Below are 12,880 nucleotides of genomic sequence, written 5' to 3'. Positions count from 1 at the left end.
CACCACTTAATAGCACCCCTTTAGTGGATTCGTGCATCACGTTGGCAGACTGCCACCCACGGCTCTTCTAAGTTACATACTTTGTATTGTACGTAGCATCCCTGTGGCTTGACATGAGTATGAATAATTAGATCAGTTTCTTCCCAGGTATTTGCCCTTCTTCTCATAGGCTACTCTTTTTTAACGGTTGACTGGCAAACCCAGAGATCTGCTCTCCCATATCTGGATTCACACCTCTGCATCTCCGTTGGACTGAGCACGGTGCACCTGGTGGTTGGGTATGTGGGGTTCAGGGTCCATCAGATACGGCTCTTGATCCCAGCACCGTCGTGAAGAGCTGTGGGACCCTAAACCATTTAACTTCCACCAACCTCCGTTTTTTCATCTGAAAAAATGGGAAGAAGCGTAAGGGTAACAGGAGATGACATAGCAAGTGTAATAGTAGCCACTCCAGCCGTTTCAGTTGCACCCAGAGTACTAACAGGCTGAATGACCTATGAATGCAGACCTACGTTCTCCTGAAAGGTCGAGGTACAAACCCTGGCCAATGGCAGAGAGTTAACCCCTTTCATCCAAGGCAACAGATTGAGGTTTTAAAAGATGTAAAGGCCACATCCAGACCCTAGAGCTGAAGGATTTTCTAAAGCTCACCATTGCTGTGGGATGTGATCATGGCAGGAGCGGGACTCTTGCGGTAGAAATCTCTTGGGAAGAATAGTCAGGAGCAGGTGAAGGCGATGGAGTGCAGCTGTGTTCTGGGGCAGGGAGTCTGAGGTCCTTAGGAGAATCTTCTCACTTCCTTGTTGGTTAAATGGCAGCCGTAGATGGTTGTCCTGACTCCCAAATAAATGGAAACGAGATGTAATGACAGAAGCACTACTCTGAATTCAACTTTATTTGTAATAGATAAAAATATGTGAGGCAGAATAATCTGCAAGGCAGATTTATTCAGAGGTGCCTCTGGAGTTCAGTTAAGTTAGGAAGTATTAATATGAGGCCTCATTTCCCTGGTATGACTATGAGTCCGTTCCCTTTATCACTTGTTTGGGGAATAGTTTCGCTGTTTCCATAAATGAATTATGGTAACATTTTCTGAAATGATTAGCTCTTAATGTGGCTACGGAAAGCTGTCGTTTTGCTCAACATCGGTCTTATTTAACTGGTTGAAATTTAGGTACATGTTTCAGAAATAGGCAATCGCTTCACATTTACATGAGCAATCTTCCGTGGAGTTATGGAGCTGGATGATCCTGTGAAATTGATCATTCGAGTGTTGCCTCGAAAAACCCGGGAACCTCATCTTTAAGCTGGAGATGAACTAGCCAGGACCACTGTACACATATCTCAAACATCTGCTCAACGGCAAAATGATCATCAGCTCCACTTTTCATTGTGCAGTTCACAGAGACACGGAGAAGCTCCCAGAGCTGGGGCTTTGGCGATGTGGGCTGCACCTTGTCCCTTGCCAGGATACTTTGCCCAGCATTGCCCAATACCCAAGGACAGAACGACACCAAGATGTTCTTTAATGCCTCTGCTCCTGATGCCCCCAATTCAATCCCAGCCCAAGTGCATGGGACCCTGGGCTGCAGGGGTGATGGGGAATACAACAAACACTCCAACTCCAATGTGGACCAGAGATAACCGGGTACCATAGTAGATGGTTATTAACTCAATACATATTCGTTGCATGAAAGTGAAGGCATGACTCTCCCAACATGCTTTCGATGTTCCTTAATCATTGTTAACTAATGAAATCTGACTGCTCTTCACTTAGCAGGTGCACAGTCCCCCACCTGAGCAGCAGCTGGAGCACACATCAACACCAGCCATTTGGACTGAGGGAGCCAATGGCTTTGATTGCTCTGTGCATCTTAATGCATGTGACCTGTGCTCTGCCCCTCCCAGTCTCCAGACGAACTAACTTCTCAGTGTGTATTGATTTCAGCTGCTCTGGAAAATGACTGCCTGTTCCATTAAGCCCCACTGCACCCCTCGGCCCTCTCTCATTAATGGTGCCGAACATCACAAATTTGCCCTTTAAATCTGGGGTAAGGTGTTAGAGCTGATTTAAGAGAGCACTGCAACATAGCACAGAAAAATGTAGACACACCTACGAATCTGCAGAGGTTACTTCATTTAATCCTCAGAAATACCTCCATTATACCGAGAGGGAGCCAGACTCGGAGGGGGGGTGGTGATTAGCCCACAGGCTAACAGCCTTTGGTAATTATCAAAGCTAAATCCAAACTCAGGGCTGATTAACTTCACTCTGAGCTTCTCCACATGAGGTTATCTACCCAAAAGGTAAAGATAGAACCTTCATTGCTTTGTTTCCTTGCTGCCTGCCTCTCCATGAGGTCCCGTTAGGGACTCGCCAGTGTTGATGGCCCAAGAACGCTGGCATGGCCAGGGAGAACCCTGGTTCAGGTCCTCGTCCATGGGCCTGGCCTGTCTTCCATGCTGCCTTCTTTGTCCTGAGAGAACAGACTGTGCTCCCAGACTCGAATCCCAATCTTAGTGACCTTCGGGGACAGCGCCACTATAATGGTTCCCCGTGCTGGCTGTAGCAGTTCACAATTTTCATGTCTTTTGACAATATCTGCACTATATTTTTACTCTCTTTCCTTGTTTTTAAAACTCATCCTCAAGATGTTTGAAAGTAAATATTTTAAAAACTTGTTTTTCTTTTGCTATAAGAAGGATTAGTATCACTATTGCCAACTGGAAGAAAAATGTCATTGTTTTTAAAAAAACAGAAGTGTTTAGAGATAAAGGAGATTCCTTTCTAGAACTTACTCTTAGTGTTTCAGCAAATGTGTGTGTGTGTGTGTGTGTGTGTGTGCATGTGTGCGTGCGCTGTCATCTTTTGTTATCTGTGGGGAATGGTTTCAGGCCACTCCAGATACCCAAGTCTGTGACTGCCTAATATATAAAGAGGAGTATTATGTGACTATAAACTATATACATCCTGCTGTACCCTTTAAATCATCTTCAGATGACATAATACCAAATACAATATAAATACTTTGTAAATATTTGTTGTACTGCATTGTTTAGGGAGAAATAACAAGAAAAAAGTCTGTACATTTGAGTACAGATGTATTTTTTCTGAATATTTTTGATCTGTGGCTTGTTGAATCCATGGATGCAGAACTAATGAATCTTGAGCACTGCCTGCTTATGTATCTATATATTTAAAGAGGATGCTGAAACAAATGTGTACAACATTTGAGCAATCTGGGTTAAAGGTTATGCTTTGTAACACTTTTTAATTTTCTTGTAAATCTAAAATTATTTCAAAGCGAAAATTGTATATATATGTACATATGTAAGTGGAGAAAGTAAAAGAATCTCGATTGGAAGCATTCACTAGCTACTTAGCAGTGGATAGCTTACATTAGGTGCATTGAATTTGTGAAAAGTGAAGTTGCCGGTAAATCACCCGGCCGTGAAGACTCTGATAACCCATCCTCCTGCCGGCTGATGCCCCAGACCCACACACATTCTCACACACGCCTTGTAAAGGATACTGAGAGGACCTGCCTGCTCCAGTAAACCAGAGCACAGTGCCACATTGAGACATCTTTGAATCCACTGCACCTTCTGCAGGTACTAGGAACGCGGAGACCCTGCGAACGAGGCCTTCCATCACCACAGCTGTTGAACGGGAGGATGGGAGCTCTCCACAGAGCAGTTCTTTCTGATCTGTTCCTTCCGATGACGGTTCAGGGTAACTAAGTCAAGAGCCAGTACCCTTGATGTTTGGTTCTTAATCAAAAGGACCTTTCCCTGCCACCCACTTCTCCTGGTGTGTGTTATTATGAGATTTTGCACAAAATAAATAAGGTGTTTGCTCGTGACTCTTCAGAAGGATTCACAGAAAGGTTCTTTACGTCGCAAATTGCACGTTCAACAATTTAATTTTTTGCAAAAAGTTCTGTTTATGTGCAGCTCTTCAGAGGAAACCTTCCTGAAGGCTCTCCTGGCACCCAGGTGTCATGGGCCGTGGGAACTGGACCCAGCTCGGTGGGACACAGGTGGGCAGGGGCAAAGCATGGGGCCCAGAGGTGACTGCAGCACCACCACCCTGGGGAGCAGTGCCCTGTCCGGGAGCCTTGGGAAGCCACAGGGAGGCTCCAGCCAGACCTCGCAGGTGCTGCTTCCTGTGAAGGCGCACGTGGCCTGGGCCTGGCCCTGACTCCCAGTTTTAAACTTTTTCTCTGTGCTATGTTCATTCCAGAAGGAGTAGGCTCTCTGGATAGATAGGCATATGTGTATATTTATGTATATATGCACATAGACACATGCCTATATGTCACATATACATACAGAATTTTTGTCTTTTAAAAAGATCCTTTAAAAAGAAAGCCAAATGCTTTCCGGCATAGTTTTTCATTTTTCCCCCTTTTATTCCTTATAACTAGCTAGCATGCATTTTGCTATTATGTGCTAGACACTGTGCTAAGCTCTTCCTTGTGTGCTTCCATTTGTTACTCCCATCCTGTAATGCAGTTAGTATTGTGATTTTCATTTTACACAAAAGACTTAGAGGCGCAGAGAGGGTAAGCAAATTGCTGAAAGTCACACAGCGTGAAAGAATGAGATTTGAGCCTAGTTTCATCTGGCTCCAAAACCTATACTTCACCTAAAACCCAGGGGCTGTGGCTGATCATAGCAATAGCAAATAACTTACTGAGCGCAGTATCTTGAAGTTGGGTTCTAGTAAAAGAAGAGGGATCCCACAGTTTTGAGAACCAGACCTATTCGTCTCTTGGTGTGAATGTCTCCAGAGTCGCCACCCCCTGACAGCCAGCTCCCTCGCCTATCTCTAGTGTCTGCATCTGGCTTGAAAGGATCAAAATTCGTGTAGATTTCCACCGTGGATGAGAATGCTCTCGGGTGCTGACTTCCTGGCTTTTTTTCATATCCTGTCATTAACTCAGCAACCCTGAAAGCCCCAGACTTGAAGGAAAGCCCATCTTATTAAAGTTAAAGATGATAATGTCTTCAAAGTTCCTACTTATTTTTAATGCATTTCTTTAACTGGCTGCCACACACATTGCTGGGATTGCTTTTGGTCTCCGTTGAAAGCCCCCAAGCTCTCATTTTCTAGGGGCCATTTTTACTACATACCTTCCTTTTATTTGATCCTTTTAATTATATCCTTCCCCCAAAGACTTTAATATGGGGGAAGGGGGTCAAAAGCAGCATTTTAAGGTAGAAATTAGTTTCCCATTTATATAATCAGGGCTTCCTGGCAAGTTGTAATAACAAACATTTCCACTTGGACGTGCCATTATATCAGCAACCCCCCAGATAAACAGCACTCTATTCAGGCTCAGGGCCTTACAGTACTAACCCACCTACTTTTTCTACTTATTTTGTGCCAGAAATTCTTCTAAGAGGTTTGCATGGATGAACTCCTTCACTCCACCTAACAACCGTATGCAATGACTAATAATAGCGTTCCAACTAGATAGATGAGGAAACTGAGCCATGAGAACTAACACTCTTAGCAAGGAGTATCAAAGCCAGGATTTGAAGCAAGGTAGTCTCAGCCCAAAGACTCTGCTTAAACACTGCCCCATAATGTTCCTCCTGCACTTAAGTATTCAGTGCCCATTAGAAACACTCACCAAGATTAAACGGTTCAGTACATTTGACGGACAAATGATGTAAGCCGCATCTAGAGATCTGAACCCCTCAGGACTTCAGGTTGCTTCTCTTCTTATAGATGTTATGTGCAGGGAGCTTCTAAACTTCCTTAGGAGCCCCTTACCTACTTTGATTATCCTGCAGCAGTGGTGGCGAACCTATGGGAATGGGTCATTTGTTACTCTTTTAAGATAAAAGATGTTAATGTATGAGTTGTTTTTTCTAAACTAAAACCTCAGTATTCAAGTTTAATCGCAGTGTTGGCACTTTGCAATGAATAAGTTTTGGATTGCAGTTGGGGCATTGGTCTCTAACAGGTTCATTATCACTGTCCTAGAGTTTCAATAGCTCCTTCTTAGGACCCAGAATAGTATTTCTTCTGCTGTAAGTCCTCCACTGACTTTGTGTTTGAGCCATGATTAAGCAGAATAAAAATGAGTCATCCCTCTTCAGTGTTAAAGAATGTAAGAAAGAAATCATTTCCTGGCTCAGGTCACTGTGTGGTTTCTTTTGTGATGTAGACATGAAGGGCTGCAGAGATACAAATGTCACCTCTCCATTTCACAGATGGGGGAACTGAGGTCAAGGCCACGTTTGAATACTGCTTTGATGGGGTAGCTAGAGTGGAGCAGAGCCAGCTCTGTTGAGTCAGACACGTTCATTCATCTTTCACATTGGTCTTTGGCAATCTTAAAATTTTTCCTCACCCTCCAAACCCTTTGCAATGTGTGGTGGCCATGTATGGAGGAGAGCTTGTTCTTCATCCTTTGGCCACCATGCTCAAGAAGGTGTCAGATCGGCAGGGCTGCCAGCCTGAGCGATGTCCCCATAAGGGAAAAGACCTCCAACACAAAAATCATGTCAGTTTTTTTTTTTTTCTGTGTTTGGTTGTAGTTGGTTTTGAGGTCCTAAGAAGACAGGGGGTAATAACAGAATTAATGTGATTTTTTTAAATTTCCTGCCAAGTTCAGAATCCATTTGAAGGCGTCATAAATGACCTTTATACAAGTAGGTTTTTTTCCCATTTGGGAGAAGAGAAAAAGGAAGCTCTGAGATATAAATTAACTGACTTTTTTGGCAATTACTAGTAACTCTTAAATTTTCCTTAATTCTGTAGTTGCAAAGAAAGTCACCTTCAGGAGTACAGGAAGGAGGTCTAATTCATTGTTATGAAGAAATCCTTTTTCAAAATCATATTTCTGAAACTATTAATATTAAAATTCTCAGTGCTATGTGTGGGCAGCTGATATTTTCAATATAAACACTTTCAAATAGTGTAATAGAGATGTTTTAACATCACCAAGAGAGATGTGGTTTCTCCATGGTTCCCAGACCCTTCCCTCTAATTCAAGAAGGGAGTCAACCCAGTATCAGGTCAGCTTCAGATCAAATCTTTATTTCCTGCTGAGTTACTTTATTTATGTTAGACTGGTTTTTGTTCAGTGTCAGAGAGTATGTTGGACTTGCTTATGTCTGAAAGAATAATGAAAGGCTGCAAGAATTAAATTTGGTGCCAAATTAATATCATCCTTCCCTTCCCTGCTGATAATTTTTACATCCCAGTCACATTCAGGGCGGTTGGAAGCTTTACGTGTATTTCTTAGGCTCCAGCTCTTATTATATTTGATCAGCAAAGAGTAATCACAGAATTTTCAGAAAGCACTGTGCCAAGATTTCAGAAGCCCTGGGGTATGAGTTTATAGCTTTGTTATTTTAAACCTAAATGCTTTAGCTGTGACTTAAAGAGAAACTTGCTACGAGTTTAATTTTAATATTAAAACAGAAAAAGAAGAATTCCGGCATATAAGCAAACAGAAATGTGGAGCCAAATAATGTATTCAGATGTCCCTGAGTTGGTGTCTGTTCCTGTCTTCCAGTGCCCTGGTCATTGAAGAACAGCAGCATAGACAGTGGCGAAGCAGAAGTTGGTCGGCGGGTGACACAAGAAGTCCCACCGGGAGTGTTTTGGAGGTCACAGATTCACATCAGTCAGCCCCAGTTCTTAAAGTTCAACATCTCCCTTGGGAAGGACGCTCTCTTTGGTGTTTATATAAGAAGGGGACTGCCACCATCTCATGCACAGGTATGACCATGTTTGATATAGCCAAGTGTTTAAAAATACATACATATACCATTTTATGCCCACTAGGATGGCTGTTTAAAATATGAACAATAACAAATGCTGGCAGGGCCGTGAAGAGATTTTACATTGTACACTTGTACATTGCTGGTGGAAATAAAAATGGAGGTAATATCCCTGCCAAAAGAAGCCAGCTTGGCTACATATAGAGGTTAATTTTGGGGTAGTTTTCTATTCAGGTGTTCTGGTTATTTGGGTTAATCATTAAACTTAACTGGGAGGCATCTCACCGTATGTGAAAAGAGTAATTTAACAATAGAGAATGTAATGGTTGTTTCTCTGTGGCATACTACTTCATTCTTTGGGATGGCCGTCGCACTGTAAAGGTGAGATTATTTCCAGTGTTGACAATGAGGAGACTGGGTTATATTATGGATCTTATTTTCTTCCCTCTCATCTCTCTATTGGTCTGTCTTTATAGAAATTACATTATATATACCATCAGGGATGCATTAGCACTTACCTACCTTGTAGTCCTTTTTTAATAAGAGTTGTGTATCTTGGGAAAAGTCAAATGAAGTTTTCCTGCTTCATTTGCCTTTGAATCCAGCAAAAACATAAAGTACATTAGGAGAAAAATACCAGTGGAAGGAAAATACCCATATATCCATGCAAAGCTGACTTTGAAACGTGTTGAAAGGTATTCATCTACAAAATTCGATTGGAAGAATTTAAAACCATTGACAAACATGAAGCAGTAGGGCCACCATTCCTTGTGTTTAGCTCATGGCAGACATTGCTAATCAATGACAGCGCTTTTCCTCACTAAGCCCAGTGCACAAATGCCTCCAACATAACTCTCAAGGAAGCCACTACCAATCGACCAGTGTTGGCTCTCAAGATAAAACTTATTTTGCAATTCCATCTTCTGAGCCTGAAATGATCAATACAAGGAGTCAAAGGCCTACTTCGTTTTTGAGCAGGGAGGGTTGCATACTTTTTTATTACCACATAAAGCCCATGCTATAGGGACCAATATGTAAAGTGGTAATCAACGAGTCTTCCATCCATCTCTCCAGAAAAATATTTATTGGGCTAGGCACTGATTATCCAGAGAGATGAGTTAATGCAGCCCCTTACCAAGCAGAGCTCCTGATTCAGAAACCACATCTGCTCTCCGTACCAAGCCTCATCCAGAGGTAGAAAGGAATTCAGCTGAAATGAGTCACTAAGGCATTTTTGTAGCTTCTGGCCAGGCAGCAGAGTGCTGCTCTGGGAAGTTATACAAATTATTTAGGTGGTCTCCTTGACCTTCAGGCTCCACCGATTGGACTGTAGCACAATGAAGGATTTACAGTGGTGAAATCTGCTTGTTGGCATTATTCGGATAAGTACAAACATGCCTCTGGGCACAGCTGAGCATAACTTTCCTCTGAGCCAGTTGGCTTCAAGGAGCACATTGTTCCATAGCACTGTTCTTCCCCCTTCCTTGCATACTCTGGGCAGCTAGAGTCATGGAAAAGCCAGTGATTATGGCAAGTCAAGTAGGCAGCTCTCTGCAACTGAGTGATAGTGGACAGCAACAGAAACATACTCTACTTGGTTTCCCTGCTGCTGTGACATTCAGGACTCCAATCCTCAATGACAATGTCTTTTCTTCTTTTGTGACTACACGACACTGTCCATCTCCTGCCAAGCTGGTGATTGTTCTAGTGATCGTCCTCTCAAAATAGCTCCACTTTGGGGACAGCCCCATCACACATTTCAAGGGAAAGGAAATGAATAGGCTTGGGCTGATGTGTACCAGGGTTTTAGTCCAGCTGCCAATTTAGGAATTTCAGAGTGTGTTGAGGGGGTCAGGTAAGCTAGGCACATTGCAGATGCTCAGAAATGCACAAGACAGGTACAATATAGGGGCACAGCTTTGAAAAAAAAGAAAAAAGAAAAAGACATATCCTCACATTCATTTACTGTCATTACATGCATTCATGTCCATTTGATGAGCTACATTTCCTGGAGGAGACAGTGCTTAGCTCTTGCAGGGATAGGTGACTAACTCACGCTCAAACTATTACAGAATTTCTCATTTCTATTGGCATATCCTATCAAGAAACATAAGTTCTATGGGGATTGGCAGTCTAGCCAAGGTGACTCATTTGAGCTAGAGAAAGAAAAAGAAAGAGATGGGGAGGGGGAAGGGTATGAAATTCTATTGGCTCTGTTGCATGAAATGGCTGTATTTAAATTTTATAGAGTATCGTGCTCTGACCAAGAACCTACAAGGTTTAGTATCCTTGTCCAAGGATATTAAATACAGAGGAGAATCCTTATTTTTTTCACCTGCTTAAATTTCCCAAGAATCAGAGTCTGTCCCAGCTGACTTTTTGAAACTGGCTTCTTACAAAAGATACAGAAGCAACATGGCATAAGAGAGAAAGCCCCCGAGTTAGGAGGAGGACTTCTGAGTGCAGGCCCTACCACAGAATAGTAGGTTGACCTTGAACATGTTTCTTAACCTATCTTAACACTGGTTTCTTTTTCTACCTACGTTACCTGCCTCACAGCATTGCAGTTGCATAAGAGAAACAAAGCTAGGATGGGAAAACACTTCATAAACTGAAACACAATGGAAAGATATTATATGTGAGCATTTCACTTACTTAGAAATTGGTGGCTGAAGGTGCAGCTCAGTGGTAGGTGCTTGCATAGTATGTGCAAGACCCTGGCTCTGAAAAAAAAAAAATTATATGTAACCCTAGCTAACATTTTAGATAGAAGAGCTATAGACAATAATGCATATACAGATTTTTAAAATAAAATTAGTTCCCTAGTTATTGTCTTCTTACTGAAGAAAGAAATATATTTTCATGGCAAAAAATTTAGTAACAGAAGCAAAAAGAAGAAAGTAAAAATACCCACAATTTACAGTGATGCCTTTTGGCTAAATGTTAATACATTGTTTTTGCTATAACAAAACGTATCCATTGTAGTAAAAAGGACAATAACGACATCAGCGTGAGACTCTTAGTGTCTTAAAATAGCAAAGGCTATTTCTTATTTATTCTATATCAGTGGTTCTCAACCAAGGTGATTTTGGCCTACTCCCGGTCACTCCCTGGGGACAACTGGCAATGTCTGGAAATCGTTTTGGTTGTCACATTGATTGTTACCAGTATCCTCAAGTAAAGGCCAGAGATACTGCTAAACCCCTACAGTGCACAGGGAGGCACCATCAAAGAATTTTCCAGCCTCACATATCAACAGCACAGAGATTGGAAACACCTGGTTTGTATGCTCATCTTCAGTAAATGAAGACTTGGCTCAGTGTCGCCTCATCCAAGGACACAGCCCCAGGGAACCTACACTGTCAGGAACAGGACCAGTTCCCCACCAAAGAAAGAAAAAGGTGCCCTGACTCCTGAGGAATTCTGTTTGGATGTGACAGAGAAATTTAAGCCCTTCTCATGTTAACCAAAGCAAGTCGCATCTGAACTTCAGTGGGGCAGAAAGTGCAAACTCATGATGCCCCAGGAAGGAAGAGCTCCGCAGAGTCAATGCAAAGCCCTAATGACTTACCCATAAAAATGTTGATATCTCTCCTCATGGCTGGTCTTTGTATTCACCCTCAATCCTTGTTCTAAAAATAAATCCTTATGGATTTTTATTCATATTGCTAAATTGCCCTGAAGGTTTGCACCATTTACGCTCCTACCCACAGGCAGCATTCTGTAAGTGCCCATTTTAATTACTTGAACCCTTACGTAAACTAGGCGTAATTGTTTTTTAAGCTTTGTCAATTTGAAAGGTAGATATTATATTGTGTTTTAGATGCAGCACGTCTGACACTCTGCATTGCATTTTTTAAGTCATATTCAGAAAAGAAGTCAGTCTAAACCATTCGCAACCTACCAATTTGGACTCTCCTGAGGACAGTGTGTGCACAGCACAAGCTTGGTACAGCTTGCCAAATATTTGAAATCCTGCAAACCGTGTCAGATTTGCTCAGCTCCAGTTCTAGAAAAGAAACAGATCAAACTAGGGGGAAAAAATAATAATCTGACCTGGCTACAGTGCTAGGCATCAAAGGAAATCTCAGAGGCTGTTGCTGCAAGTCAGGATCTTGGGTGGTTAAGGCAGCCAGCAAGTTTGCTTGACAGTTCCTCACTGATTGCTGCTGATATGTCAAGCCAAGTAAAACCCTTTGCGAGAACAAGTCAATAATCGGCAAATTAGGTACATGATTAACCTGAGACAACAAGATGCAGTTACCGCTTGGGAGCCCTGCCGGGACTTCACCTTCTCCACAATCCTGTTTAGCAAATATTAAAAATGCCTATTTCATCACTCAGACTGATGGAGCCAGGAGCCCAGTGACTTCCAGCGGCAACTTGGAAGCATGGGATAGACTCACAGCTCCAGCAGCTTGATTAAAGGGAGGTACAGGGATTGAATGGTGGTGAGATAGAAGCAGACACCTCAACCCTTAATTTACACAGAGATGTTTCTTTGGGAGGAGGTAAAACTATCCACACATTAAACACATTAACCAATGGAAGAGAACTATGTAAGAGGCTGCAAATTGCCTCATGATCATACCAAATAAGTGCAAATATGGCAGAGTGGGCAAGTGTGAACTCAGATAAAATGAGCTGAGCAAACATTCCTATTTGTCCTCGTCAGCGGAATTCCCTTAATGACATTTTTTAAAAGCAAATTTATAGATGGCGATTAGTGGCATTAGCTTTTGCCGGCTTTGGTTTATCTCTTTCCATGTCAGAGCCTTATTTGCAAAGACACTGTCTGTCCTTGTCCCCTTCTTTCTTGCCCCAGCAAGTAAACCTGCACAGTTGCAGCTGGAAGGGGGACTGACTGGGTACTGAGGACTCTGGAGCTCCTCTGTGTCCTGAGAAGCTGGCTCTGTCCGCTCACCACTGTTTTCCCACCCCGCAGTGCCAAGTTACCGGCAGGGTCATCTCTCTTGGGTCTCCCTCTTCTCATACAGCTGTATAGCAGAGCTATCACCAGGATTTGGCTGTCAGCTTGTACCACACATCACATAGCACTTCGTAGAAACCTCTCAGAGATGTTTTGATTTCATTTTGAAGAGAGGCACATTTTTACAGCCATTTTTTTTAGAACCTT

At 42.5% G+C, this 12,880-nt stretch overlaps 1 protein-coding gene across 18 annotated transcripts in view; it reads left to right on the top strand.

Moving 5' to 3' along the window:
* Positions 1–12,880, top strand: part of Tenm2 (teneurin transmembrane protein 2) — a 1,248,268-nt gene that overhangs the window by 1,064,645 nt on the left and 170,743 nt on the right. For all 18 annotated transcript variants that reach the window (XM_087194517.1, XM_087194513.1, XM_087194515.1 and 15 more), the window contains one exon: positions 7,536–7,741. In XM_087194517.1, coding sequence (XP_087050643.1) covers positions 7,536–7,741 — 206 coding nt within the window. The remainder of the gene's footprint in view (positions 1–7,535; positions 7,742–12,880) is intronic.

This window comes from Heterocephalus glaber, unplaced genomic scaffold (genome assembly GCF_053883595.1).
Source record: "Heterocephalus glaber isolate CG9 unplaced genomic scaffold, H.glaber_assembly_v1.0 deba00001606, whole genome shotgun sequence".
In the NCBI taxonomy this organism is placed as follows: Eukaryota; Metazoa; Chordata; class Mammalia; order Rodentia; family Bathyergidae; genus Heterocephalus; species Heterocephalus glaber.
The sequence above is the reverse complement of the archived record's forward strand: the minus strand, read 5'-3'. Positions and strand labels throughout refer to the sequence as shown.